The sequence below is a fragment of the Callospermophilus lateralis genome, chromosome 10 (genome assembly GCF_048772815.1).
Source record: "Callospermophilus lateralis isolate mCalLat2 chromosome 10, mCalLat2.hap1, whole genome shotgun sequence".
Classification (NCBI taxonomy): Eukaryota; Metazoa; Chordata; class Mammalia; order Rodentia; family Sciuridae; genus Callospermophilus; species Callospermophilus lateralis.
In genome coordinates this window covers 76,277,796-76,302,721 of record NC_135314.1, presented here as the reverse complement: position 1 = coordinate 76,302,721, position 24,926 = coordinate 76,277,796, and the positions used below count along the sequence as shown (strand labels likewise).

The 24,926-nt window shown below is 35.9% G+C and overlaps 1 protein-coding gene across 12 annotated transcripts in view; it reads right to left on the bottom strand.

Annotated features, from left to right (window-relative positions):
• Positions 1 to 24,926, bottom strand: part of Abi3bp (ABI family member 3 binding protein) — a 238,438-nt gene that overhangs the window by 75,482 nt on the left and 138,030 nt on the right. For 5 of the 12 annotated variants that reach the window (XM_076866958.2, XM_076866959.2, XM_076866960.2 and 2 more), the window contains 16 exons: positions 22,619 to 22,684; positions 21,358 to 21,432; positions 20,727 to 20,801; positions 19,798 to 19,872; positions 13,828 to 13,869; positions 12,240 to 12,320; positions 11,733 to 11,780; positions 10,615 to 10,677; positions 10,437 to 10,511; positions 9,682 to 9,729; positions 8,223 to 8,282; positions 7,273 to 7,362; positions 5,968 to 6,000; positions 3,381 to 3,440; positions 2,466 to 2,549; positions 689 to 748 (listed from right to left, as the gene is read on the bottom strand). In XM_076866958.2, the coding sequence (XP_076723073.2) occupies positions 689 to 748; positions 2,466 to 2,549; positions 3,381 to 3,440; positions 5,968 to 6,000; positions 7,273 to 7,362; positions 8,223 to 8,282; positions 9,682 to 9,729; positions 10,437 to 10,511; positions 10,615 to 10,677; positions 11,733 to 11,780; positions 12,240 to 12,320; positions 13,828 to 13,869; positions 19,798 to 19,872; positions 20,727 to 20,801; positions 21,358 to 21,432; positions 22,619 to 22,684 (1,035 nt within the window). The remainder of the gene's footprint in view (positions 1 to 688; positions 749 to 2,465; positions 2,550 to 3,380; positions 3,441 to 5,967; positions 6,001 to 7,272; positions 7,363 to 8,222; positions 8,283 to 9,681; positions 9,730 to 10,436; positions 10,512 to 10,614; positions 10,678 to 11,732; positions 11,781 to 12,239; positions 12,321 to 13,827; positions 13,870 to 19,797; positions 19,873 to 20,726; positions 20,802 to 21,357; positions 21,433 to 22,618; positions 22,685 to 24,926) is intronic. The other 7 variants (XM_076866969.2, XM_076866970.2, XM_076866963.2 and 4 more) reach the window with 6 other exon arrangements.

Here is a 24,926-nt window from a genome sequence, read left to right as displayed (position 1 = left end):
AAATGTATTTTTTTCCTAGTACAAAACTTTTGTTCCTTTGCTAGTACAAAACTTTTATTCTGTTACTGTATTTTCTTTTTTTATTGAAGATATTTTGGGGGAAAATTCACATACATAATGAAGTTATTAATTCATAAAGTCAAAATGGATATTTTTGCTTTTATCACATCTTCCTAGAGTTCCTTGCCTAGATTAAAATGGTTGAGAATCATTAAACTTTAGTGGAGAGGAAGAGGAGTGAGATTAAAACTAAGAATGGGGTTCATTATTTAAACTTATAAACCTTGATCATATTGTATTATTCAATTCACTAAAACATATGACCCAAATATTAACAGATAAAAAACACAGCTAGAATCAAAGGGAGAAATACAAAGGATGTATAAAGAAACTTCCCTATCATAGCTTGGTTTGCATAGACCCAGAATCAGATACTCACACAGAAATATGAGATTTACCTTCACAAAGAATTCTGGTTAGCCAAAAACAAAGTAACAGGAAAAATTTTTAATTTACTTATAAGGCAGGATGATATCCCAAACTAAATTCCTAAATGGTTTTCTTATAAACAAGAAGCAATTGTTTTATGCCTGTTCAGCTCATGTATAATGAAGACTGTAACTAGAGTTACAGTGAGTTTGACAATGAGCAAAGGAAGCACTTGCTAAAGGTCAGAGAGTAGCATTACCTAATTCTGCTCCTGGGGCCTCTTTTACAGGTGTAACTGGTTCAAAGATTATGGTAGGAACTGGCAGAAAATAACAAAACAACAACAAAAAAACCAACATTAAAATTTATAAAAATTCAGAACACTCAATTCAGAAAGAATTCTACCAGGAAAACAACATGTTGCAAGGAGAGAGAGAGAGAGAGAGAGAGAGAGAGAGAGAGAGAGAGAGAGAGAGAGAGAGAGAGAGAGAGAGAACAAAACACAGTTAACTCGAGCTGGGGCAACATGGTGCCCCCTGCCATCAGATGCCAGTTTCTGTCTTAAGAGGGATTGACATCGATTTTGTATTTAGATAATGGCCTGTGTAAATAGCCTTGACACTTTTCTCATTCTTTGATCATCTGAGTCTAACTAATGTACCAAAGTCAACTGCCATTCTTTGAAACTGGTTTGTGTTCCCCAATGGTCCACAGTGATTTAAAGGCTTGGTTCTCAGGGTGACACTGTTGGAACCTAGTGACAGGTCCTTAGGTTACTTGGGGGTACAAAATAGTTTGCACAGCCTTATGTAGTTCTGGGGTAGCCCCTTGAGTTATCAAAAGAGGATCATTATATAGCAGGGTTCAGTGGCATATACCTGTAATCCCAGAGGCTAAGGCAGGAAGATCACAAGTTCAAAGCCAGCCTCAGTAAAAGTGAGATGCTAAGCAACTCAGTGAGACCCTGTCTCTAAATAAAATATAAAATGGGGCTGGGGATGTGGCTCAGTGGCTGAGTGCTCCTGAGTTAAATCCTCAGTATCAAAAAAAAAAAAAAATAGATGATTATGAAAGGAGCAAGCAAGCTTGGCCCCTCCTGAGATTTGATCACTTGCTCACTCCTTCATAAGCACCTGCCATTGCTAACTGTGCCAGATGGTGGTGCCAATGTACAGACCTCACCAGCCTGAGCTCTGTTATTTGGACCCTGAGGCTCCAAATCTGTGGACTAGATAAACCCCTTCTTTACAAGTATTTTGTTATGGTGATGCAAAGCTAATACATAGATCAACCCATCCTACTGGAAACTCATCTCTGGAAAGAGCCATGAGCTCTGTCCAATTTGAGTACATAGTAGGGCAGGATGAGGTGCAGCCAGGTATAGCACTGCAGGGCATCCTTCTGTCCAACACTGAGAGAAAGCCTGAGTGTGTGGTTTCTTGAATGTAATCCAAACTCTGGAGTTTAAAATTTCTCGACTGGTCCTATGGGGCCATCTAGCTATTGCAGTCTCAGTGCAATATTCTGACCAATCCCTGGAAGCCTGACAGACTCTGATAAGAATAAGTTCCCTTCTCTCCTAAACTTCCCTATTATCCTCCTCCCAGGGTGATTTTCCCCTAAGAATGATTTTTTTTTTTCCTATTTGTAAGTGGTTCGGAAAAAAAAAAAAAAAAGAATATGCAACAGAAAATGTAGCCCACATAATCTGAAATATCAACATTTGCTAAAGCTGCCTAGATGATTATGATCACTCATAGAACTTTACAGTTATCAAGAAATAAGCTCCCAATGGTACAAACATGCATTTGTTTTCTAACTGGTTCAGTTGACTATATACTTGATACTTACAATATGAGCAGAATTGAGTGAGAAGTAAATTAAATACACGAAAGAGAAGAATTTCAGTTCACAGAGGACAAGGAATTAGGCTCCCACACTATCTCCTCATCTTATTCCTCATCACCTGACCTCATTGTCCCCACTGTGACAGGCCCATACGGTTAGCATTCCTTAACCAGGACCTATACATTTACCCAGTTCTGTGTGAGGTGCTTCAGGACTCTGTGTAGTTTTAGGTTTGGGACGAGGATGGCGTGTTCGTTGAGGCATTTTGGGAGCTGAAGGAAGAAAACCTCAGGTTAATGCAGTGTTTTGGTTTCCAGAAGCTGTGTCTAGGGTTACCCTTGTTTTCATATCTTGAGTTTCAGGATATTTTTTTTCTTTCGAGTTTGAAAGATATGTCCCTATTTTGATAATCTACATCTTTATATCATTTACATTTCTTTGCAAAACAAAATTCACACAGAAACATGAGTTGATATATCAAGGACATTTCAAAGGGGGTTCCTGAATTCAAGAAAGGTCCCAAACCTTGCCGAGTTATGGCTGGGGTGGTGCATGATTTTATACTAATGATTGCACTTATAATTTAAATTCACTAGCTTTGGACATCTTTTCTATTTTACTCCTTACTGAAACAAGACTATATCATTACCTAAAGTGGTAATCCAAACACAAAATCATGCCCATACTAAAAATAAAGGAATTTAGAGCAGCAGAAGAACTGTCACACTATAATAGCTGTGCCAATTCACTAAGACTAGATGAGACATAGATGTCACCCGCCCCCATCACCACTATTGATTGTATTTGACACACAACAGCAAAGAATGTGATCAAAATGTTACATGGGAGCAGAAACACTAATTCAAAAGCGGTACACTGCATACACACACACACACACACACACACACACACACATACACATACATACACCAAACTAAATTCATGCTTGGCTCTCTTAAAGACAAAAAACTGTTGTAATATCCTTCAACATTTTAGATGATCAATGACAGGGGATGATGCAGAAGCCTTGTGAAGGAGGAAAAGCTGTGGTCATAATGGTGATGAATGGGCAGGAAATGTACATGAACAAAACATGTCATTACCTAGTGTTGTCCCTGGAGCCTCAGTCCTAACAACAACTGGTTCATGGATCGTGGCAGGAACTGATCAAAAGTAATAAAAGAAACCAGAGAGACTTTGTGAATGCATATAATGTAAAAAAAAAAATTCATCTTACCAGTAAAAGTAAAGTTTCTAAGGCTAAAACGTTAACTTTTAATACTCTTAACTCAAGAGAAAACAAAAGTATTTTTTTTCTTAGAATATTTCTGCAAACTTGGGCACACTCATTTGATTCAGAAATAGGTGTAGCCTTCGGACTCTGCTGACCATCTCCCTGAGGTCAACTTTAAAATCTCGCTCTTGGTTAATTATTTGATTTGAACTAACTTGAACACTGATATATTAGTGTTATATTTGATTTGAACTAACTTGAACACTGATATATTAGTGTTATATTTAATTTGAACTAACTTGAACACTGATTCATTATTAGAAAAATATGTTGCAAAGACAACCAGCACTTTTGTAGAAGCTAAAACCCCAAAAGCACCCACTTCCTGCAATAACCAATAATGACAGATGTAATAAACAGTTCAGATATTTGAACACAGATCTAGAAGAGTAAACCATCTCTAGGAGTAAACCAACTGAATAATTCTTGTCTAGGTCTTAACACCTTCGTGTACTCTCCTCCCCATCAGTGTGTATTGTATCTTGTTTCTAATAGCAAAAGGCAAAGGTGAGAGGATGTCACTCCCAGAGTGTCTGCCATGCTGTCACAGGAGAGAGACAGGGAGGCAGGGTGAGGAGGAGGACGGAGGAGAGAATGGATTATAAAAGGTGTTAACTCGAGGAGCAGGAAATTATTGGGGTCACACTGGGCTTTGTCTACAACACACAATAACAACCAAAAGGAAGCTGAGACTACCCTGAGTCCTTTGTGAATACAGCGCTACTAAGATGAAGAATGACCTCAGCTTTTGATACCAATAGGCTGGTTATCTTCAGTTCTCTGAGCAGAAAAAGGCATGGTCCTGCCCTGAAGCAGAAATCACTGAAGCACACAGGATCAAACGTAAGCCCCTCTGGTTTAGTTCATCCCATGGGCCATTCAACAGGAGAACATCAGTAAGTTGACCTGTCTGGGGAGGCAGCTTCAATGTGTTACCTGTCATTCTTTGCTCCTTCATCCTTCCATTCATTCAAATCCTGTGATTTCTTCCAATTATCTCAATATTTTCCTCCTCAAAATGTTTATGCTTCTCCTAGCATGTACCATTTATACCATTCAAGAAATTATATTTGCATGAAAATGCTGTCTTATATTACTTTCTGTTTACACAGGAATAGCTTTTGTTTACTACTACAGTACAAGTGAATCGGTAAATAAAACATACCTCTTACTTTTCTTGTATGAGCTGATATGGTTTGGGTGAATTATAAAGGACTTAATAAAAGTGCTTGATGCTGCTTAATACTATACTGAGCAGCTTTATCTTTAAGATGGGAACAGGACCAATTATAAGAAACAGAAACAAGATGGTATTTTATAAAGGAGATTTCCCAAGAAGCAAGCATGAAGTGCTTAGCCATCTCACGCTGTCCTCAATAATCAGTAGCTTCTACTCTTAAGAGATATGCAGGGCATGTTCCAATATATCATATGTGCATAGAATGCAGGGTCCCAACTGGGGCAGGCTGCATGGATTCTTAAAACCACAGCACATATTTACCCAGTATTGTCTGAGGTACTTCTGAATGGGGCATGGTTTTAGTTTTGGGATTTAGAGGATGGATTATTGAAGCTGAAGGAAGAAAATTTAGGGTTAACAGGGTGCTGATGGCTCCACTAACTGTGATGAGGCTTGAATAACATGGCTTTAAGTTTTCTAAAACTTGTTAAGAATTTGAGTTCAGAAAACTCTGTCTTTTTGTATTGAAATTTTCTCATTTAATATATTAATAGAGTGTTTTTTTTGATAATTGAGAATTCCCCAGAGACAAAAATTATACATATGATTACATTTAAGAAATAAAGATTAGTAACTATCATTATTTTCTTGTAAGTATCTCCAATCCTGAACTAGTTACAAATCACTGCTCAACTCTAATGTTATGAGGGATATTCCAACCAACCCTATGGTGTTTGTTCCCTTATAACTTAAAGTGACTAGGTCTAGACAAGCTTTCCTCCTGGCAATTTACTAGAGTAAATGTATGAAATTCACAGAAACATCAACAAAGAGAAAAACGACTAAATAAAACCTGAAATATAGAAAGCAAGTTGCTTAGAGAACTCTTCTAGTGTCATCATCGATATTGCATTAGTGGTCTCAATGAGGAGCATGTGGGGAATCATATTTGGATGTTGACTCTAACAAGCTGTTAATATTGTTCAGAGACTCCAACCCACATAGTGATGCCATTTCAGGCTGGGATGTGCAGCAGATAGCTGCCTTGAATTAAGTCCAGGCTGTTTTTCTGTTACAATGCAAGAAAGCCTTCAACATTTTAGGATGAATACTGTCATAGAGGATGATAACAGAGGGTGGCACCATCATCTATTCAACACCACAGCAAAGTTTAATAAAGAAGAAAAGACAGTTGCTGAAGATAAAGAATCATTACCTAAAGATGGCTCAGGAGTCACAGGTCCAAAGTCTGGTGCAAGGAGTGGTCAAAAGCAATTTTTAAAAAGAAAATGTTAGAACACATGAGAAAAGCTATCAAATTCTCCTAAAAATGAACTTTACTGCTTCAGCTTTGGTTTTATAGCCTTTTTAAAAAGCAAGATTTTAAAAATTCTTAAACAAGGATCCTTAGACATTTGTTTATATAACATAGTTACATCATTAGCATCTCTACATGGTGAAATAGCAATTTTGCTTGTTTTATATTGTCTGATAATGAAAAACTGTTTAGAAAAATATTTAGTCATCTGTTTAATTTATAACACTGTAGATTAGAAAACAAAGTCCTAGATCATAATAAATGCAATTGTTGATATATTTAAGCAGATGCAGTCATGAATATCCAAAGAAACAATGCTTTTTTTATTGAGAGTCCACTTTGGAAAAAGACTAAGACCTTTGTCAAAACAAAGAGCTAGATATAGAGGGTCATTCAGTCCATGGAATTTGTTAGTGCATCACTGGTATCAGGACAGAAAAGATCTGACCCTGAAGGGCAAGAGAGCATGCCAGTTGGCTCAAATCCAGTCACTTAAGTGGGGCATTCAAGGTCCTCTTTGTGCGCCCTCCCCAAAGTAGTATGGCTGTCCAGCTAAGCAAAACATGCCTTACTGTCAGGTTGCACTTCTAACTTCTGTCCTCCTACTGTCACCCACATACAGGATCCCCCTCCCTCTGTTTGTATGATCCATGTCCATTCTGCTAACAAATCCACAAATTTCAAGTTTCCAATTATTCCAAATATTCACAGATTCCTTGCTTCTCTAAGAATTAACTATGTTCTCAACAGTGGGTAAAATTTAATAAATATCTGCTTTTCCTCAGTATTCCTTGTATCTATTGTATGTAGAAATTGTGAACAGTCTTAACAAGAGCAGCTTCCTTACTCAACTAAGTCATTCGTTATTTCTAAAGTATCCCTCACAGATGATGATGTGGCCTTTAATAAAACATGTGGCTACTTGAATTAAATGTTAGCTGACTACACACCTAACTAGATCAGTTTTTCTGAGCCAGATTTAAAGAGGAAAACATAACTGCATGTCAGAAAAACAAAAATGCTCAGGTACCAAGAAGATATGGTGCAAGCAGCCAGAGCACTGTGCTGGTAGCAGCTTATTTCTGTGACTTGGGTCTTCACCCTTAAGGGTCATGGAGGTGACACTAAATGGCGTGTTAAACTTCTACCACAGTGTCATATTCAAAGGTGTTCCCTAGGGACCAGGAACCATATATTATTTACCTGGTTTAGTCTGAGGTATCTTTGGACTTGGAGTGGTTTTATGTTTGGGACGAGGACGACGAGTTCTTGCACGTTGTGGTTTTTTTGGAGCTAAAGAAAGGAAACTGGTTATTGTAGTCATGAATCTAGATATTAAAGAAAGAATTACACAGGATTCTAGGGCTTCTAACTATTTCCTAGATGTTCTTCAGTTTTGAGAAAATTTTGTCTCTTTGATTCAGAAGTTTCTGCTGGTTATTTATATGCAATTTTTTTTAGCCTACTGATAATTCTTTTGAGAAAAAATAAACTATATAACATATTTTACTATTCTGAAAACTTTGTCGTTAGTTGTTGGTATCAGGTTTTCAGACCCAAAACCAGAAAAAGAAAATGAATCATCTTAACCTTAACATGTTTGCAAAGCATTTCCTAATTCTGGGCAAGTTCACCTGCTTTCAGAAGATTATACATAGAAATTATGTTGTTTAGGCACACAATCCTTTAAAAATTATTAGAAAAAGCCCATTTCATTTCCTAAAAGTCATTGGTACATAATAAATATCCTGCATATTCTGAAAGAACAGAAACCTAAACATCTCCAGAAAAATAACTGATGTTGAAAGGGCAGACACTCTTAATGTATTTGAAATTCAGCTTTAACACAGAATACTATTTATGCAGACACACAGATTCTGTAAAGCATTGAAAAGCTGGATAATATGAGAGAGAGATTGATTGATTCTTGGCACTTGCTGCTTACAGGTTTATAAACAAGTCATGTATTTTAAGTGCTTTCAATATGTTAAAACTGAGGACTGCAGTTGAATGACAAGAGTGGATGACAAGAAAACCTTATGAGAGGGAAACAAACAAACAAACAAACCAAAAAAAGAAAACCCTTAGTCCAGAAAGATGGAAAAGACCATGAGCAGAAAATTCATGTGCTTAAAGACAGAAAAGGCCATTACCTAATGTTGTTCCAGGAGCCTCAGTTTTCAGAATTACAGGTTCAATATCTTTGGTAGTAGCTGAACAAAAGTAATACAATGAACAATGGGGAGTAAGAAAACCAGAAAAAGAAAATGAATCATCTTAACCTTATCATTTTTGAAAAGCATTTCTTAACTTTGGGCAAATATATTTGCTATCACCAATAACTGGCCATACTTTTCTATCTATGTATTTATCTTATAAAATAAGCATACCTTTTGCACTCTATATAGCTACGAGGCCAATGTAAAGTATTTTTCCATGTTTGATTATCTGATTCTGATTATATTAGAAAGCTGACTCCAAGAAAATCTCTCTGGTGTCTGACATGCAATTTTAAATAACTCCAGAAATTATTATAAAAGCTTCTGCTGGTATTTGAAAGGTTTTCACCATCATTATTAATTTGTTTTGAAGGGTGATGGCTGTGAGAAGAATTAGAAAAATATTGATCAGTCTATTTACTGGGGCTTTATGGCAATTGTACAAATATTAATTTGTGCTTTTTTAAATAATAAATATGAAATTACTTTTTAGTATGTTTCCTTATTCATTTATCTCAAATGAATAAATAGGAGACAGTAGAAATAGAGGTGATTAAAGTGAAAAGTTGAAAAGGTAATAATGCAATTTTTTTGTCTCAATGAACAGGATTTTTTGCACTTCTATAATATTCTGAAGCACATAGTTTTGAACATAATTAGAAATTACAACTCTGGTATTAAATTAGGGTCTCCATTTTTCGTTATATCTAGAAAATTACACATGATACTCAAAACTTCCCATCACCAAAACCTTTTAAGCATTTATACAGAGACTGACTTTTCAGGTGTTCAAGACACCATAGCACAAAGTTGGCTTAATCCACATCTGAGAGCTTCTTCTGAATCAACACTGCATAGGAGAGCAGCATGACATTTATAACTGATTACCTTCAAACAAAAACAAAGAATCCCAATTTTGTTTGAAACTTAGTGTCACAAGATGAATTTATCAATGTAAAGGTCCAGGTGCATTTGAAGAACATGGAATCAAGGAAGAAAGGGCTTTTACAGAGACAATGACATGTCATCAAGCTCCTTATAAACACACTGAGGACAAGCTCCAACCAGCTTTTTCATTGCTCCCCTCCTGTACACACATACAAGCAGAGGTTCAGAAACTTCCTCATCTGAAGGGTAGATGGACAGAGCACCCATGACTCTATAGTGTCAAGTGACTTAATAGATGCAGGTGAGTGAAGAAAGAATCATACTCAGGTGCTATGTGCCGAGAAGATGTAAGAATGCCTAACAAGATGTTAAGGTGGCCTTTCATGAAAAGAGTACACAATTTTTAGAAACCAAGAGGATGAATGTACATGAGGGAATACAGATAATGACAAGAGAGATGAGAGATGCAAGCCCAGGGAAACATTGACTAAGAAGACACTGTTACCTATGGTGGAAGAGGGAGCTTCAGTCTCAACTGTGTCAAGCTCCAAGACTGCATCATAAAAGATAAACAGAAGTAAAACAATGTTAAGTAACATTTAGGTTCTCATTGATGTTTAATTCAGAGGATACAGAACTTGTTGTTTATTCTGACTTGATATAGACTGCCTTCTTGATAGGCTAATTTTTTATGAGAGATACTCTCAGCAAATTAGAATTTTATGGTAACTGGAATCTTATGAAAAAATTTCTATTACAAAACAGACGGATTTTCAAAATAGTTATATAAATATGTTCTTATTTGGTAGATTACTGTTTAAAATGCCAGTAAGGTATTTTAGAGGAAGACAATCCCTGGCTAGCTGGGTATTCTTCAGTCATATACATTAAGGAAGAATACAGGGTCAGCCTCCCATGTGTATTTCCCAGTAGTGCTTACCCAAATGACCTTCAAAAATGTTCCAGACACAGAAAAATCAACCTTCTATACATTACAAGTTCAGAGAATAAGACCAAAAAGTGCTTTAAGAAAATGGAATCCATCCAACCATCAGGTATAAAATCGACCAATTTCCCATACATTGATTTCTTCACTTAGCATCAAAATGTTAGTGTGGCTACTTTGAGAAGATAGTGAACAAAATAGTAATAATTTGGATTTCTGTGCTTTATGTGATATGTAAATACTTGCAGCAATATTTTCAATAACATTTCCAAAGGAAAAAACCTTGTTAAACTAAGCATGAAAATTATGTTTACCGGATTTAGTTGGTGAAATGTCTGGTTTGGCTGAGGTTTTGGGCTTAGGAAGTAATTGTTTTGGTGGTTTTGGATCTGAAGAAAAAAAGGTTCTATAATTAGTGCCATAGCTAAGCTATAATGTAGATCAATGTAATTTACATCAATTTTCCTATTTATAGGTCAAGATGGTGATTACCAGGCTGGATTTGGGGTACATCCGGTCTCTGTGTGGTTTTAGGTCTCTTGGTTGGTTTTGGAGCTGAAGAAAAAGGTATTTCAAATTAACATAATGATCATGGCTGTGACTATCAAAATTAAGAATACATGAGCTGAGTGAAGACATAGTATAAATTCAATGTATATATTAAAATCAATTTCTGGGGGTGCACGAGGGGTGGGAAAACTGTCCATTTTAACTACATACTTGCATCATTAGCTTTTCCTGAAAGAAAAAATCCTCAGGAAATGTTTCAGATGTGTCTCTGAGCAAAAGTAATGAGAATTGATATAAGGCTTTTTTCCTATATAAATCGTTTCAAAATGGAAAAAAAAGTATTTTTTCATTGATAGGTTTATTTGGTTAAAAAAACCAGTAAAATAAAATTATAAAAGTTGCTTATGAGGAGACCTGGAAAATAATCCAGAAATACTTGATATTACACATAAGAAATGATGTTACATGACTATTGATTTCTGGAATTTTTCAAAGTAAAGCAGTAATGAATTGATTATGGATGCCAACAAGTTACAATGAAATAATTATAAACACCATTATTAGTCACCAGTATTAGTACTAAAAACAGTAAGACCATCTTGGGACTTTTAATGTTTTCAAGGTACAAAGGCCACAACTAGTTTTATACTGGACCCTACACCAAGAACAACCGCTGGTTATCCAAACATCCCCCAAAGCATTTTTCAAATAAACAAAAAAGCTGAAGACAACATTATTCATGCAGCTTAAGAAAGTCTTACAAGTAGAACAAGCAAAGCAATGAAATTATAGCCACAGCACTAGAAAACATTTTTGCCATTTTTTTCAGTCCAGAATGAGCCCAGAAGTCACATTGGGACACATGTGGCTGAAGGAGAGGGTCAGCAGAGAACCAGGAAGTTGTGTCCAAGACCACAGACCTTCCCTAAATGAGCATACAGACTCCTATCTTCAGGTTCTTCAGACCCAAATAGGAAATGGGAAGCATGGAATGAAACTGTGAAGGGGTGATGGGGTGGTAGAACTGCAGTCATGCCTGGGGTGGAGAGCAGAAAAGCCAAAGTGACAATGGTGACCATGACTGGAGGGGGCAGAATTACCGACTGTGGGAACCAAGAGCTCCAGTTGTACTGTGGCTGGTTCCAGAGCTACAGAAGCAAAACACCAAGAATACCAGTTATTCTGAGAGGTGGAATAAGAGGAAGGAATCATTATGCCTCTACTTAGGATGATCTGCCTAAACTGTGTACTTTTTCTGAATGTGATTTCCCACTTATTTTTCCCATTTACCTCTTTTTGCCCATTATTTTCCCATACCTCATCTGCCACTAAAAAGTATCAGATGTAAGATTTTTAAGGTGAATTACTTTGATAATCCACTTAGTAGACCAGTTTTCTACTGTGTGTGCCTAATGACTACAAATAAAAATATGAATATTTTATATAAAAATATAATATAAAAAGTGAGTATAGATGATTACATATAAAAAAAATCAACTACTATTGGTTCCTAAAACCCAGTTACTAGGGTAGCTGGTGGCTCCTGAAGCCGAGACTACTATATCCTACTTTCTATGTTAACTTGGAACCCTGAACACCACATTTACCAGGTTTGGACTTGGGCACATCTGGACTGCGTGTGGTTTTAGGGCGGGGGCGACGACCTGGTCTTTTGGTCTTTGGTGGAGCTAAAGAAGGAAAATAGCTAGTTAATATAGGAAAGTGGTTTTATAAACTGACAATAAATTATTACATATATCTTAAAAGCATTTTCAAGCCATTTGATTTATTGTGGACACATACTTCTGCCTTGTAACTGTCTATTATTATTTACTCAACTAAATGAAGTCTTCAACAATTTTTTTTGTCAAAGAATTGTAAACTCCCTCTTTTTACATTTTAAGATGCAAAATCTCAAAAACAGTATAGTTTAGAAAATACAGTCACATTAAATAAAAACTTGAAGGTATATGCTCAAAAGGAACATGGGAAAGGTTGCTTTGGGAAGCCACTAGGGATAAAAAAATTAAGTTTATTTGACTTAGGATTAAAAAACAAGTTAAGTCTTTACTTAGCATTTTAAAAATACACAAATCAACAATATTCAAAAAGTCTTCGTATTCAGAAATTATTTCAAGGAGGCAACTTAAAAAATAATATATATTTATAAATTATGTCAGGATTCAGTTTTTTTTCCAGAATAGCAGAATGTACAAACAGAAAACGACATTGAAGTTTTAGCCCATGAATGTGAGCCTGCCAATAAAGATACTAGCAATTAGAAAAGAAGAAACAAAGGTCACCCACTGAATAACTGTATAAGCTTATATTCCCAGTGTTCCAGGTCCTGAGGCTACATGGAAAATCATCAAGGAGGAATCAAAATCCAAAAGAAAAATGACAAAATTTAAATATGGGATATGCTTAATATCGAATTTCTAGATTGAACAAATTAAAGAGTAAAATTTTGTCCACATAAGTATCCTTTTCTATTTAAATCAATTTGTGCTTTTAGACAAAGTGAATACAAATAGAGCCAGTCAGTTAAGTTTGGAAAGAGAAATGGAAAAAAAAGGGGCATGATTCTTATTTGAAAGATGTGAATGTAATAAAGTAACCAGCAGTTCATAATATGAAGGAAAATATTGGTAATTGGCTAAGATGTCCTCAGAACACATTACTTTTTTTTTTCTTTTGAAGAAAAAGAAGCTGTAATGATTGAGGTTGGGTTGTTTTTCTTCCCCCTCTCTGCATGGATTTCCTAGTGACACATCAGGGCATTTATATCTGGAAAGTTCATAATGCTTTTCAAGAAAGTCTGCAAATGCTCGAGTTCTGAAAATAAGAAAAAACACCTCCCAAAATGAGAATGCAAATATGCCATAGGGAAAGAGGCCAGGATACCCTGCTGGAAATAACCAGGTTAGAACAAGCTAAGGATAAAATCCTAGATCATAAGGCCAGACAATGGAGATGGTGTCAAATTGAAATCAGCATGGCTTCATGGGTGTCCCAGAGCCTGTGTTTAGTCAAGCACAGGCACAAAGTGCATATTCTGGCAAAAGTGGCTGGAATAAAGATCTGAAGGATAATTAAGAAATATTTTAAAAGTAAGCCAAAGCTAAGGGTGAAACTGAATATAGAAGATATTAACAAAGATCATTGGTTTTCAGTGGTTAAAGGAAGCTTCATTACCTTTGGTTGTCTGTGGCGTTGGTGGAGTCTGAGGTTCTGGGGCTGCAACAAAAACAAATCATATCAAAAGCAATGCTGAAGACCACATCTAAGAAATTAAATGTTCTTTACCACAAAGTGTTCCTTCCTTGGTGAATGACTAGGTTCTCCTTGCTTCTGACAGTGATGCTCACTCACCCCATCTCCTTTCCACAAGCCACAATAAAATAAGAATTCTCATTTTTGTTGCTGATATTCAGCTGTGGCCTCACTACCTGATAGTCTAACAACTGCCCCTGGTGGCAGAAGAAATACTCATTAAATGGAGACCAGGGTACTTTCTCAGTGGGGGCTCTGAATTTCCTGTCACCTGCCACTTTGTTTCTTGCAATTAGCCAGGTTCATCCAAGGAAGCAGGAAGAAGTGACACACCCACCAGGCAGACCTGTTCCCAGACCTGTGCTCTGTAAATGATCCAGTTTTGCTGGACTTGATGGTTTTTCACCAAAGACAGGAATTAAACTTACAGTCCAAGAGGGGGCAGAAGTGTTCATGTGGTTCTCTGCATAGTGACTAGCATCTATTGCTAGTAGACAAATTGATTTACACATGAAACAATTCATTTGGGTTAGCAATAGGTGTCCAAAGGCAGTCTCAGATTTCATGAAATGCTGAATAAATTAAATAATAATATTAAACATTTTGATAGATAATGAATGCTCAAATTCATGGTAAGTAAATTATACCTCATGCTGGATGTGGTTTTGTTATATAATATTAGGGCTTTTGAAAAGAATGAATGTCTTTCAATAAGTTTTCATATTATTCTACAGAATAAAAAGAATCATTCCTTTTTCAGGAAGGAAATTAAAAAAGGAATTCTATTTTTAAAATTAAAAATAATTCTTTGTTTTTTCTCCTTATAGAAAGAAATTGATTACTATGGCACTCACTATTCATCTTAAAAGGATTTATATCATTCTGCTATTCATACATTTCTTATAATATAATTATCAGGCATTATCTGATGTTTCTGGAGGAGAGGAAGTGGCAGATTTGGGAGAAGTAGAGAAGGAAACAGAAACTGTAACAATAATTTCTATATAGCAAGTAAATGGTTTTTTAGCAACTGGAACAGAAAATTCAACCACAAATAGTGCATATAGAGAATTTTCAATGTTTCCAAAAGCAATGTATAATAGCACAAGATGCTACTTAAAGGCATGGTCATTCATTACCATGTCTGTGGCCCAAAATAACCTTTAAGTAAAAATACAGAAGAATAAAAATTGAGTGCGAAAGAACAAAATTGAAGAGTAGTGATTTAAAAAGAACCCCCCACATATACCCCAGAATTCTTAATTCTTAAGAACTTGTCCAGAAATAGATTTAACAGATACAGGGCAAAGCCATAGTGATACATCAGACTGAAGTAGACACTGACGTAAAACTTCTGTGTGTGTGTGAGAGAGGGAGAAGAATGAATGAGTCTGAGGGTCCCATATGCTATAGGAAAAGAAGGAAGTTAGCATTAGTATATGAAATATAGCAGATATCAAGAAAGCATCTACATGTGAAAATATCAAGGAACAAAAAATTCTTTTGAAATTTTAAAATTTCATTTCTACAAAACTGCCTTCTAAAGGAATAAAAAGCAAATACAATTTGCTATTTGTAGCATCTTTTAAGTTCCTGACCAAGACTGATAGGGATGGAACCCCATAGGTTGACACCAAAGCCGATTGCACCTAACAGCAGTAAAGTTAATGTTCAGTAAGAACAAGTACAGCTTGTGAAAAAATAGTCTTAAGATATTAAAGATAAAGGTATAAGATAGTCTATAACAAAGCTGAGTGGCCTGTAAATAACTAAGCCACAACCTCAGCATAAAACAGAAATATACAACACCTTCTTGGATGTGTGACTGATAAGGAACATGGTTTGCAATCCTATCACCCACCAGAGGGGAGAGCTGCATCACACACACACACACACACACACACACACACACACACACACACACCTATAATGGGGGCTCTTTCCCTTGTTTTTGGTCCACTGAATGTTATTACCACCTTGAAGATTACTCCAGAGGGAAACAATTCTTATTGTGTGAGTGGACAAGTCAGGACATGGTGGCTTTGAGAAATGTACTGGATTGTGATTAGAAAACAAGCCCAAACCGATGTGGATTTTCACTCTCTGACTTAATTGTCAAGGAAAACCAAAGAAAAGCATCTCATGTGGAAAAAAGGAGGAGTATGAGGCGAGGCCAGGGAAGGCAGTGAGTTCCTTAAGTCAAAGATTTTGGCAGTTTCTGTGCTCTTGTGAACCTTGTCCAGAAACAGAACTTTTCTGCAGAGTTATAAAAGTAGCCTTCCCTAAAATAAAAATTTAAAAGCTAGACCCAAAGAAATGGTTTGCAGAGACCCAGTTAGTACCCTGTGTTGTCTAAGACCACCCAAGGTCACCTTGACTCCTTGTGTGTAGGTGTGATGCTGAAGTAGCTATGCTTGCTGCGTGAGGAAATGGGTGAATATTCTTAGGTGATTAGAAAGTTTAGAAATCAAAGGAACATAAACATATTAGCTTCCAAATAAAATGTTCTACTTTAAAGGAAATGTCAAATTAAAAAGACTCTTTACTCAAACACCTCAGAATGGTAAGAACACACCCTCCCACACTTATTTGTATTAAGGAATGAATTTCCTCTCAGAAATCTTTTGTCAGAAACCACTGAAATAAATAATATAGCTTACATATGAACTGTAACCAACATTTGGAGAAAAAATTGATAAATTAAATTTTATCTTATAATAACACAAATAACATTTATTTAAATGTAGTGACCTAAACATGGAATAATATTTGTTGATCTGCTTGGTAGGTGTCCTCTAGTCATAATAATAGTTACTGCCTTATTCCAAAGCCCTCTAAGCATACTTTTAAAATAAATGTACATGAAGTCCTTTCCAAATACAGTTGTCAGAATTCTTCAAAGACTAGGAGTTCAATTTTATAACTGTGCTTCTTCGTTTAAATACCCTCTCCAAGTGGGTAATTTTAATTCCACTTCTCTGACTCAGAGATCTCATGCATGGTCAACTATACTCCCTTTGCCTAATCCCTGATTTCCTTCAGTCTGACACCTACACCTGGAAATCTGCTTCTCCAAAGGGATTTATGAGAATTCTTTTTGTAAGCAGTTACGTTTTTCTTCCTATCCACTTTATTGCAAAAATAAATCATGCCTGCTTAAGCAGAAAATGTCTTGTTTTAATAATCCTACTATGTAAACATGCCCATTAATGGAAATGTAAGTTTATTATCCATTAAACATTATAGTGAGAAATATATTTTTCCCAGAACTAAAAGTTTAAAATTTAGAAAATAAAAACAACAATGTTTTCTGTAGAAAATCTTATAAAAAAATCCAAGAGGGCTGTATAAATTTTGGATGGACAGAAAACATGAAGACTTTGGTCATTCAATATGTTCCACAATCCTTAAGCAGAAAAACTTCTGTTTTTATTTAAGAGAATCCCTTTCTTCAAAAGAACTGCCTTTTTTTTTTTTAATTCAGCAAAACACCCTTAAAATCTCCTGAGAGGTAAACAGAAGCCAGTGTTTAGACATCAGCCCTAATTAAGAAGGCTTAGAGAATAAGAAAAATATAACCCCTTTCTGGTCTTGCAGCTTAAGAATTGAGAAACCCCCAAACAAGGCAGAGTTTTAAGAACAGAAACACTTTTCCTCCTTTCAGCTGAAAGGCTATTATTATTTAATGCAATCAGAACCCCAGCCAACTTTGGTACTGGAAACTATTTTTTAGTCCTAAACAAGAGGTCCTCCATCCCTCCCAGTGCTACCTTTCTGTTTTCTCTGCACTGGTCATAAATGCAACCACCACAGCTCAGCTCAGAGCAATGCCAAGATTGCAAAGGGGCTGCTTATGAGGAGATTGTTCCATTGCAGTTTTGCACCTTCCTTGAAAAAATATATTGAAGACTAACAAACAAATCAGTTCTTTGCTCCAAAGAGCTGCATAAAATAAAATTTCAAAACCACTTTGGGAATATTTATATAAAAAAAGTTCAGGGTAAGTACCAGGTTTAGTATGTGTCATTTATGGAATGAGAGGAATTTTAGGTTTCAAAGAAATAGACTGTATTAGACTGAGATGTGGAAAAATAAAAAATAATAATCAAATCAATATATAGGCATTTAAGTATCTAAAAACACAAAAGAAAAACCTTAAAATCAAATACATGTTAAGTGGAATGAACCCATCATCTTGGAAGACTTTGGAAATATTCCATTAAGAGAACATTTTACGTTTCAGTCACAGAGAAACACTTGATAGAATATACTGATAAGTTTCTGTCTGGTTTGGAAAAACATGTCAAGAGTTAGATATAACACTACCTCTGAATAGTTATAGTAATTACTCAAAGCAAAGACAATGATTTTAATAAATTAGTCTAGTTATTTTGCACTCTTCCTATTTCTCAGGTACATCTAAATCATCCAGCACCAGGTAGAAAAAACACATTGTCGAATTTAATATTCAACGATAGGCCCAATGCTATGAACTGATGCATAAAGGAATCCCACTAACCCTAAAATGAAAGGTCATTCTTCTCAGTGAATTCTGAACTAGAACTTGAGGGCCTTAAAAAAATGAAGAACTGTATTTATGACCCAGTTTCCAAACCAATGACTGGGAGAGAAAAGGCAGACAGGAAGCAGCAGTGGTTCAGCTGCTAGCACAGGATGATGTCTAGGTGCTGAGTTCAGATCAACAACTATCGGACCAGCTATCCACAAGCATCACAGTCATGGTGTTGGTGAAGTCTATGAGATATTCAGTGTTCTCCAAATGAGCCATTTAGGATAACTACTGAGGCACCATATAAAATCTAAGTACTGGGTTTTCCATGGTGAGATGACAAAACAGATCCACTAAGCACATATCATTATCGTCCAGCGTTATCTGTTTAGGTTTAGGGTCTTTAAAAAATTGTAAAGGTAATTGTTCCAGGATTATGGTTCTTTCTTGTAAATGTGTGTGATAAAAAGAAAAATAGATTATCCTAGAGATAATGAAATATTCTCCAAGATGGAGCAGAATGACCCCTTCAAAAATCCTACCATATTTAGTAGTTAATTTCAAAGTGTACAACGGGTAAAAGTTTGGGGAAAGAAAATTTTAAACTGTTATAACAGCATAGCTCATATAAAACTGCATTTATGTTATAAACATAAGTAGAATTAGGTCAAATCCAGTTTTTCACGATTCTTAGTATATTACTTAACAGTGAAGAATATCATGTCCTGGTTGTAAGCTACCAGAACCACCCAAATTCAGCACTGCAACATACATTGTTTCTCTCCTTCTCCTGCATCCAAATTCCATTTATATATTGAGGCCTGTACCTTAAACTTTCTTGGAGCTTCTATATAAATATTATAGTCCCTGAAGTTTTATTATCTATGTTTTGCTCTCATTGTTATGTCTTATCGTCTCAAGATTATTAGCAACTTTAAAGCTAGAATCATCATTTCCATTTCAGTCATTTCTTTAGTGGAAAACTGAAGACTTAGTAGGCACCAAAAAAAAAAAAAAAAAGAGAGAGAGAGAGAGAGAGAGAATCATTAGCCTATCAGACACTAGAACACAGAGCCATACCAAAATAAATAAATAAATAAAATAAAAGATGAGTGCTACTACATATCTCATTCTCTAATGCTGGGCAATAGCGCTTGTTTCTAGGTTTATCCCAAAATTTACATGCACAAAATTCAAATAATTCTTAGTAAAATCTTATTAGAAACATTTGATTTTTATTTTGTATCATTATTGAATTATTAATTTCAAATTTATAAAGAAACTGTCCTATAGAATCATGTAACTTCTTTTTTATAATAAAGACATGAACATGGTATATTTGGAATTAAGTATCCTTAAAAATTAAAGAGATATTTATTTACCAGGCTTAGTTCTTGGTGTTTGTGGTCTAGGGCGTCGTTTAGGTGTAGAAGGGGTAGATGTAGTTCGCTGGGGAACTGAAAGAAGAAGATTGAATATAACTTTCATAAGTGACATTTTTCAGGGTCAGATTTTTGTCTGTAAGCTTAATAAACTTCTTGAGTGCCAGGGCTATTTTATATTTCTTTGTGTTCCTAGAATACCCAATCTCATGCTTTATAAACATTATGTACTAAGTGCTGACCAGGTCTAAAGGAATTAAAATTCTACAAGAGAACTGAAGCTGTATTGTCTAATTAAGTGTACTGGAAAGTGAGCACCCTGAAGACATTTCAGAACACAAGGTACAATTAAGAACTCAAAACGATAACAGTGGAGAGCAGGACAGATGCAAAATAAGATATCTTAGATTTAGAAAATGGAAAGTTTAGAACTTCCATTTGTAGTTCATGACTATCCTTGCCAGGCATTAATGAACTCTATCATTTAAATAATTTTCCATGATAAAATGTAGGTTGTGCTTCCTCTCTTTTATGTATCTTTCTTCACATATCCAGTATTGCAGAGCCTACGCGGTGTTCTTTACACTTAGACCATTCTGAATGAAATAGTCATATTTAAAGGTGCTCAATATGAGGGAATATATTTTAAAATAATTATCATCTAGGATTCTGCTGCTGTTTTCTGGTTGACTAAGTTGAAAGAAATACAGGAAGGAAATTTTACTTCAAAATCTGTAAACATTGAGATTATGGAAATTATTTGAAGATTATCCTAAGGCTAGCAAACTGGATCTCTGAAGAATCTCCTGGTAGAGAATGAAGTGAAATGTTTAGTCATGAATATATTTTTAAAAGGCCAACATGATGATTGTTTTTTGTTACTCTACCCGTTCCTTTCGAGCACACACTATACAAATGTCATTAGTTACCAGGTGTTGTAGGCTGCATTTCAGGACTGGTAAAGGTTTCCATTTTTTGAGGAACAAATGGTGTTTCACTTGCAGCTGAAAGTACAAACACCCCATCCCATCAAATAATCCAGTTAAAATGAGGCATCTTAAGAATTTCAACGTGCTTTTAGAATCATGCAATGCACATGCTACACATATATGAGTAAGGATGGAAATGCATGTCGTCTTAAAAGCTGATGGATGAAATTATGATTTAAAGTGGGGGAAAAAGCTAGAATGACAGTTGTTCAGTAGCTGATTCTAGGCAGAGTCACCACATGGAAGTAGGACGATTCAGGCCACAAATGCACAAGATGAGATGATGTGGATGATGAAGATGTCCATGCGGTTTTCAAAGCTTTTCATGACTTTAAGGATGCAGAAAATACCATCTATCACAGTTCAGTGAAGAAGTTGGGGGAAGGATGAAAAATGAAATATAAAAGATGCCTGTGTTAAAAATACATATACACGTCTATTCAGAAATAGGAAAGAGACAAATGACTAAATGTGATGGAATGAAATGGTCATTCTGAAGAAAGGCATTCACATAGAGTATGAATTTTTTTGGTGGAAAACAAAGCACATTTTTTTCTGTTAAAAACATTACCTAGTGTTGCCCTTGGCTGCTCAAGAGTTCTAGAAGTTTTAGGTGGGACAGAATCCAGAATAGGATCACTTGTTGCTGTTGGAATAAATGTCAACATTTATAAAAGCAGTAGAAAGCCACAGGAATAAAATACGAACTTGTGAGTAATAAATTATGCCTCATGAGGATAATATCAAGAACACTTGAGGGACTGCTGACCAACACTTTGAAACCAGTGATTCACCAGGAGCTGAAGATGAGCTCACTTCAAAAAACATACATACTTTAATAATAATGGCCAAATTATATTGTTATATCATGTGCATGTACGAATATGTAACAAATCCCACCATTATGTACAAATACAATGCACCAATAAAAATATAAAAAAAGAACTTAAATATCAGAAACCATGAAAAAGTAGTTTTACACATTCAACTTATGCCTTCTGTTTTATAGTTAACAGAACCCACTTGAGCATTCTGTTTCATTGTCTTCTTGCTGTGTAAAATTCTTCACCTTTATTTGTCATGATACAAATAATGCTAAGACTACACTTACAGAAAATACCAGGCACACGTTTGGCAGAGACCAGACTTACTTTGAATCTCCTACAGTGCTTAGGTATAGTAGGTGCATAATAAATAACTGCCATAGGGAACTTTTGGACTTAGACTAGCTGTAAATGGAGCAGTAAATTCCGAAGATGAGACCCACCTGACCGTCTACAAATGAGTGACAAGAGACTGTCTACGGCAGGATTTCTCACCTAGGCACTGACAATTAGGGTGAAATAATTCTTGGTTGTGGGAAGACACTCTGTGCACTGAAGGGGTTTGGTAGCATCCCTGATCTCTGTCCACTAGATGCCAATGGCACTTCCTCCCAGATGTGTCTCTAGACATCACCAATGTCTGTGGTGTAGGGGAGGGGGTGCCACATCACCCCCATTTGAGAATCGCTGCTCTACAGAAAACCCCCTAAGCCTCTAAAACTTTTTAAGAATAATTTCAGGCAAGAGAGCAATAGGCCTTTTACTTTTCCCCAGAGGCAACCCAATCTATCTGCAGCTCCCTCATGTGACAGAACTGATTGACTAATAAACATAAAGAAACAGTCAGTGGGAATCTTGGGTAGGTTCGCTTCCTGACACACAGAACTGCTATTCCCTTTTGGAGCTCTAGAATGCACTTTTTCACTCTGAATAAACTAAAAGAGACAGCCCACCTAGTGTTGTCCAAACACCTGGGATCCGGAGACATAACCAAAAGACTGGGTATACCTGTGTGGGCCTCTGATATTTCAGTCTCATCTGAAGTTGTAGAACTTGAGAAAACATCATAAGTTGCTTTAAAAAAAATGAAACAAAAGAGACGTTAATGTTGATTCATTTTGAAAGATTTCATAGTATATTTTAATTCTGGCTATAGGACAGCTCCATGTAAGAATAAGCAGATTTAAGCATTCAGCTGCTGGCCTTGTCACTACTGGGTTAGCAATCACCACCACTGTGTTAGATTTTGGCTGCCTTGCTCTGAGCTGCAGGATTTATATAGCAAGGCTTGGCGCTGGCTCTGGGGTGATGTGAATACAGTGCTATATGTTTATAATGAAGTGATGCCAGCTCTAAATCAAGTGCTTCAAAGAATATAAACAAATAAAGTCAGATGGCAGCTTAGGGAGAGATTTCTAAAGAAGGAAATGGCAGTCACATTGAAGTTATTTGCATAAAGTCTACAGCTTAGTCTTTCTGCATAGTGAAAGTTGCCATCATGATATCTCACGTGTGGATAGTACTTTACACAGCACTTTCTCACACATCAGTTTCTTTAACCCTATTAATATCCCTGAGAAATATGGGAGGTTGGCATTATCTGCACTTTCTTGATAATGGGGTGTTACAGTTGCAGACACACACCAGAATTGTCATGTTCACTGCATTTTCCACTCCATGGCAGAACCAGGACCCATGCAGCACCATCTCTCCTGCCATTTTACTTAGAGACAGCTTTTGTTTTGTGTTCCTCCATGAGCCATAAGCCCTTCCACAGTCTACGCAGCTTTAAAGATCAATTTTATATGAAATAAAGAAAGGGAGACACATTTAAACCTAAAGATTGAATTATTTTAAGGCAGGGAAAATTTTCAGGATAACATAGAAGCTAAACCTGCAAGTAAAAACAGCATTAGATGATTTTTCTTTTTTATGCACAAAGAATTGTCACTATGGAGAAGTAGAAAAAGCAGGATCTAACAGGAGATGACATTGCTTTCCTTTTCCATTCAAATTTGCTATATAGAAATAAAACAAAAGGGAGGAAATTCACAAGATTTACTCATTGGGGTTACTTGTAATTCAGTGACAATTTAATGATTCTGAATCACTGCTGGTAGGAACCATAAGAAAGATAATATGAGATGGTATGACTGTCTGAAAACAGAGGACAGCTTGTGCTGTCAACATATCAACAGGCCAGGAAATATATTCATGATGGTTAATCTACTCTTCACAAAATCTTTAAAAAAATATTGCAAGTTAAATATGCACATATATTAGAATACATCTATTATATGGAAAAGTTAAACTCGTTGCAATTTTAAAGGGTCAGAAAAAAATGAATAGTCTTTTAAAGGGCAAAAATATGGCATCAGTCTCTGGTCTTAGACTTTCTTCAATTCAGGTTCAAAGTCATGGATCTAGCAATATCATCTCCATCTCCTACTAAATAAATTAGGAAAAGTTTACCAACTTGTATTTAACCCTCTTATCCTAGCTAAGCAATTATTGATAGCTTGACTTTTTTAAACTTTATATTACTATTTTTGAAAAATGCCAATTACTGTTTTTATGTTATCCTATCTCCCAAATCTCCCTTCCATCTAGTGACATTGGACCAATTTTCCTACAGTCCATAGTTTTGTTCTAAGAGATGAAATTTATTCATCCTCTATTTTCCATATTTACAACTCTCTACCATTCTGGAGGTTCCAAACCAGGTTGCCAACTTTCCCCAAGTTACTCTCAAGTCATTTGATGTGGACAGACACCCTCTCCTACCATCCTCCAGCAAATGAAATCTGACTTCTCACAACATCCTTCAGATTCAAATAACACATCTGTCACAAGACTTAGTGTTCGATATTTCTATTTCTGTAGTTTCTGAGAGCTTAAGAAAAGAATACTAAAAAACATACAAATACCACTCATGCCAAGTTTTATGTAATTTGGACAGCTTTGAGAAGCTCACCGCCTCATCTTATCCACGAGTTAATCTTCTGACTCTGAAGTTATAACTGTCCGAGGAGAAGATGGGGTTGAAATGAATTCTCTTTAAAAGTTCCCTGAAAATCAATAGCGCTTAATTTCTTTTCAAAACTCAGAAAGGAAGAGAGAGAGAAAGGAGAAAAGGCAGAAGGAATTTCATTAAAACAGAGATCAGTAGAGTAGATAAAGGGGATTGAGGAGGAGGAAGGAGGGATGGGAAAAGGGAAGAAGAGTGGAATGAATCTGACTAAACTTTTCCATGTATGTACATGAATACTGCACAGTGAATCCCAACATCAAGTGCATCCACAAGACATTAATAAAA